The 5,223-nt window shown below is 62.9% G+C and overlaps 1 protein-coding gene across 1 annotated transcript; it reads right to left on the reverse strand.

The window, feature by feature from the left end:
* Window positions 1-977: 977 nt before the first annotated feature.
* On the reverse strand, window positions 978-1,865 carry OLIG2 (oligodendrocyte transcription factor 2). The gene has a single exon (XM_061988651.1). The coding sequence runs from the start codon at window positions 1,863-1,865 to the stop codon at window positions 978-980; it is 888 nt and encodes a 295-aa protein (XP_061844635.1).
* Between the last annotated feature and the right edge of the window lie 3,358 nt (window positions 1,866-5,223).

Consider the following 5,223-nt stretch of genomic DNA (forward strand, 5'->3'; position numbering starts at 1 on the left):
CTTTTTTCTTTTTTTCTTACAAAAATAAACAGATGATAAAATCTCTGCAAGGGGCAGCGATAAGAAAAGTTGTTATTTCAGAAACAAGCCCAAGTTCTCAGTATTGCAACACGGACAGTGTGAAAGTTCCTACACAGAAAAAGCATTAAAGAGTTCAAACTTTGTTAAAGGTGGCAGGAACGAAAAGAAAACAAACCCAAAGGGTGTTATACGCTTAAAAACGAAACGACAAAACCCAAACCCCAAGAAACCCCAAGAACCCAAACCAACGAAATCAAGACAAACCGACCCCTTATTCTCTCATGAGGCTTACACAGGACAAGTGCACGGACGGAAAGCTCAGGCAGAGCGGACTTGCGTCGTTATCGTTGAACGGTATATTTACAAATTCCGAACAAGAAAGAAAATCAGGGAAAAAAAAATCCAAAACCCAAACACGGCGGGAGGAGGGGTGGAAGAGAAAATAAACCGAGTTTTCCGGCTACACTTCCACCCCAAGCCCCGCTGCTCCCCGCCGGTGCCAGGAGTCCCCGGGGCCGCGGCCGAGTGCTGCGGCGATGAACTTTCCGGGGTGGGATGTGACCCAGAAACGGCTCTCAAAGGCTCTACGTGTCGAAACGAAACCGGAAGAGGGGAAACAAACAAACAAACAAACAAACGAGAAAACGACCAAAAACCCCTCTGCAGTTTTGATTCCTCCATTTGCGACGAGCCTGGGGCTATGTTCCCCTCCTAACGAAGTAACAACGTAAGATTAAAAATGAAGATGCGCGGGCGTTTACTTGTGTCGGAGTGGTTCTCCCCGCCGTTTGGGGAACGGGGCAGATCCCGGACCGGGCTCCATCCCCTCCTGACATCCCTCCGGCGGCCCTGAGGCGAGGAGCGCAAGGCACCCGCTGCCGCCGGGGGATCGCGTTTGTAGGTCCTGAAGGTGCCGCGGCGGCGCGGGGCGTGGTGGGGCGGCCCCGGCGTGGGGTTCATTTGGTGTCGGTGGCTAATCTGGGGAGGCTGGCGGTGCCCATGCCGGAGACGTGGTGGTGCGGCGGGGCCGACACCTGGCACATGCTGCAGGGGCAGGGCATCCCCCCCCAGTGCTGGAAGCCGCTGCCCAGTGGGGCGGCGGCGGCTGCGGCGGCGGCGGCCGAGGGCGACTTGAGGAGCCCGTGGGGTGGTCGGATGGAGCTGACGGCCGAGAGGCCGGAGCCGGGCAGGGAGGCGCTGGAAACGGCGGCGGGAGGCAGGATGGGGTGGTGGACGGGGTGCGAAGCGGGGTGACCTGGGTGACCGGGCAGCGGGGCGGAGTGGGCACCCATGCCGCCGGGGCAGGCGGCGGGGTGGAAGCCGGCGTGGTGCCCGCCATAGATCTCGCTGACCAGGCGCTTCATCTCTTCCAGGGAGTTGGTGAGCATGAGGATGTAGTTGCGCGCCAAGAGGAGCGTGGCGATCTTGGAGAGCTTGCGCACCGACGGGCCGTGGGCGTAGGGCATCACCTCCCGCAGCCCGTCCATGGCGATGTTCAGGTCGTGCATCCGCTTGCGCTCCCGGCTGTTGATCTTCAGCCGCAGCTGCTGCAGCTCCGGCTCTGTCATCTGCTTCTTGTCCTTCTTGGAGGAAGAGGACGAGGACGAGGAGGAAGAGGACGAGGAGGACTTGAAGCCCAGCTTGTCCACTACCACCACCCCCGCAGCGCTCATGGCGCTGCGCAGCTCGGCGCTCAGCTCCGGCGGGGAGTCGCTCTGCGTGGAGCTGGACACGGTGCCTCCCGTGAAGCCCCCGCCGCTGCTTTTATTCCTGGCCGTGAGGAAGAGGTCATCGGGCTCCGGGGAGGACGGGCGGCTGGAGACCAGGCTGGCGTCCGAGTCCATGGCCCGGCGGGCGGGACGGCGGCGCGCACTGGGCTGCCTGCGAGGAGGGGAGAGAGCCCGCAGGCGTGTCAGCGCCCGCGGAAAACTTTCCGGGACGCCGCTTCCCGCCTGCTCGCCCGCCCGCTACGTCGGCGAGACCGCTCCGCCGCCGCTCCACGGGCCGACGCTCCTGGCGGGACAGGTCGCGCCGCCCACCCTCCCCACGTCGTTGCCAGCGGTGCGCGCCCGGAGGTCTCGTTCCGTCCTGCCCCGTCCCGTCCCTCTCTCTGCGCCTCTCCGCGGAACAGGGCACTTGTGGGGTGCCGCGCCGGGGTGTGCGGGCGCGGGAGACACTTACCGTGCGCGGGGCGGCCGTGGGGAGCGGCGCGCCGTGACGGGCGAGCACGGCAGCAGCGCGCACCTTGCGGCGGCGGCGGCGGACGATTTATAGCCGCGCCAGGGAGGAACGATGTCACCGGGTGGGAGGGGGGACGCGCCAATCGGCGGCGGCGGGGGGCGGGGGGGCGGCCGGGGTGGGGGGACGGCTGATGTCACCGGGGCCGATCCGGCTCGATGGGGCGGGCGGGGGGGAGACGGCCGGCCGCGGGTCGGGAAGCCCGGCGGGGGTGGCGCGGTGGGGGGGAGGGACTTTTGTCAAATCCATAATAAAATGCAACAATGACAGCGCCGAGAACAGCTGTTGGGGGAGCGGGACGGGGACGGGACCAAACAGCCCCTGGCCCCGCCGCCGCAACGCCCTCGGGAAGGCCGCGCTGCCCGGCTCCCGCCAGCGAGCACGTCGGTGTTCCCTAGTGCCCCGGCCTGTCCCGCCAAGCCGGGAAGCCCTCAGGCTCGGCTTTGCCGCACGCTCCGGACGGCCGGCGTGCTTCCCCCAGCAGGTGCTCCCTCAGACTGGTTGTTTGCTCCCCTTGTTAAGTGCTGCAGAGGGAAGCGATTTCGGCCACCCCGTTCCTCACGAGAGGCTTTCCCCGCGGAGGTCGCCAGGCGTTGTCGGGCAGCTTCGGTCCCATCGGGGACCCCTTGGCCGACCTCGCAGCGATCGGGAGAAGGAGCCGGAGCAGACACCAAAACTCACCCTCAACCAATCAATCAACCACACCTCAAGCAAGACAGGAGCAGGAGATGGAAGAGAAAGGGAGGGAAAAAAAACCAAACAAACAAACCAAAACAAAAAAAAAGGACCTTGGGAAATGCTTTCACCCTCCCTCCTCACCTCTCCCAGTTCCCGGCGAGCCCTCTCGCCCCGGTAGCTTCGTGCAACAGAGTCGACGCTTCCTCCCACCGGGGTAAATCCCCCACCCGGCCCCCTTGCCTTTGTTGCATTATTTTTACACCCGTGTGTTTCCCAGCTGGCCCGGCAAGCCTCAACCATCCGTTAAATATGTATTTAAAACGTTAAGAAGTGAAGCGTGGAAATGTGTTTCCCAACGGTTGCGGGGATGATCCGTAACAGGTCAATTAGGAAAATCTGTCCCAGCGACAGCCGGGCCCGCCGCCGCCCGCCGCCCGGCGTGTGTCTCACCGCCGCCTGGGCAGCCAGCCTCCTGCCCGGCCACCCGGGACGTACCCCGCTTTACTCCCGCTCGGCCGGGCGGGCAGAGGGGCCGCCCCGACCCTCGCTTCCCGCACCTGCTTGCTGGGCTCCGTGGATCCCGGTCGGAGGGAGGCGGGGGAGCATCACCCACCCCTCACGCACCGGGGCACAGTGAGGGGGGGTAAGGCGGGGGGAGCTGGGACTGAGCCCTGGAGGTGAGCAGCGGGACGGGGGGCGGGGGAGGGACACGTCTGTGCAAACTTTGCATTTATTTCATGGTCGGTAAGCGGTGAGGCGGCAGCGGGAAGCCTGCCTCTGCCTTTTGACTGATGGCTCTATACGGCGCATTGTTGGAGCCGCATAAAACAGGGCAACAACGAGCACAACTAATTAAGCCCCGGCGCCTTTCCCCCAGCCGCCAGCTCCTGGCAAGGCCCAGCCCGAAGAGACGGAACGGGACGCGGCCAACCCAGGCGGGATGTCGGGGCGGAGGGCGGCTGCCCCGGCTGTGCTTGCGGCGTAAACGACGAAAACTGCGACATCACTCGTCTCCCTACCGCCTCCCAGGGTTTGGTAACCTTCCTTCTTAACAGGCTAGGACCTTTCCTTCTTAAAAGGTCGGACCTGCCGAACCTCGGCCCCCTAAAAGTCTCGGGGAGGAAGGGGAGCGGTGGTTGCGTGCCCGTCCTCCCCGTCGGGTTTGCGGCATTCCTACCCACGCCGCTGGCTCAGTCCCTAGGGCAGGGTTTCACCAGGCACTTCGTCGGCCCAGAGACAGGATAGGCCCTTCGAGTCCCAGCTGCTGCGCTCTCCCGCCGCCCGCTCCGCAGCCCTGGGGGCTCCGGCCCGGCCAGACGTGGCGAGCAGGAGCCGCCCAGGCGCAGGGAGCCCGGCCGGAGGCTGGTGGGGCGGGTGGTGGGCCGCCGGCGGCCTCAGCAGAGGTGGTGGTCACCTGCTGGGAGGGATGGAGGAGGAAAAGTGGCGAAGAGCCGCCAGCCCCCGTCCAGGGGAAGCGGGACTGGGCTGTGGGCCGAGGCGCGGCGGGGGCCGCCGGAGGTCCTGGGCCGGGCTGCGCCCCGGGGAGGCAGTTCTCACAGTACCCTGGGGGTCCTGGGGAGGGACAAGTGGGCAGTGGACCTCTTCCTTTTTTTTTTTCCCCTCCCTTTTTCCTCCTTTACATTTTTTCCCCCCCTTTCCGTTTTCCTTCTTCCCTTTTCCTTCCCCTGCCCATTTCCCCACTTTTCCTTTTCCCTTTCATTTGCTTTCATTTTTTAAATCCCCCTCCCCTTTTTTTCCCCCTTTTTCCCCTTTTTCCTTTTCTTTTTCTTTTAATTTTTTTCCTTTTCCCCCCAGAGAGGAAATCCCACGCCACCGCCAAGGAGAAACAGAGATCTATGTCCCTAACAGGGTGAGCAATTTTTTCGATGACTACCGTCCATCTATCTGGACGAGAACTCTGTCCCGCAGCCCGTGGGGCTCCTTGCACCGGGGAGAGAGGAGTTTGCGCGGGCCCGAGGTCGGCAAGGACTGTGACAGCGAGGCGGTGCTTCTCTGCCGTCCACGTCGGAAGGAGGAGGGATGCAAGAAAAAAGGAAAGTGATCTCTGCCGTGACATGTCAAATTAAATGTCACACGTTTTTCCCCGCCCCCGATTCAATAAGGCTCGGTATTGCGAACTGCCTCTTGTTGGCGCATCCCAGGAAGGCAGCCAGGGAGGGCTCTCAGAGGACCCCTTCACTACAGCTTGCTTTTGACACTAAAATGTAGGACAGAGCATATTTTCTTACCTATGAATATGGGGGTGGGATTTCATTGTTTTCTTGT

This window comes from Colius striatus, chromosome 1 (genome assembly GCF_028858725.1).
Source record: "Colius striatus isolate bColStr4 chromosome 1, bColStr4.1.hap1, whole genome shotgun sequence".
In the NCBI taxonomy this organism is placed as follows: domain Eukaryota; kingdom Metazoa; phylum Chordata; class Aves; order Coliiformes; family Coliidae; genus Colius; species Colius striatus.

Bases quoted from the DNA above. Each gene is read 5' to 3' on its own strand.
- OLIG2 (XM_061988651.1), bottom strand. From the start codon at position 1,865: ATGGACTCGGACGCCAGCCTGGTCTCCAGCCGCCCGTCCTCCCCGGAG.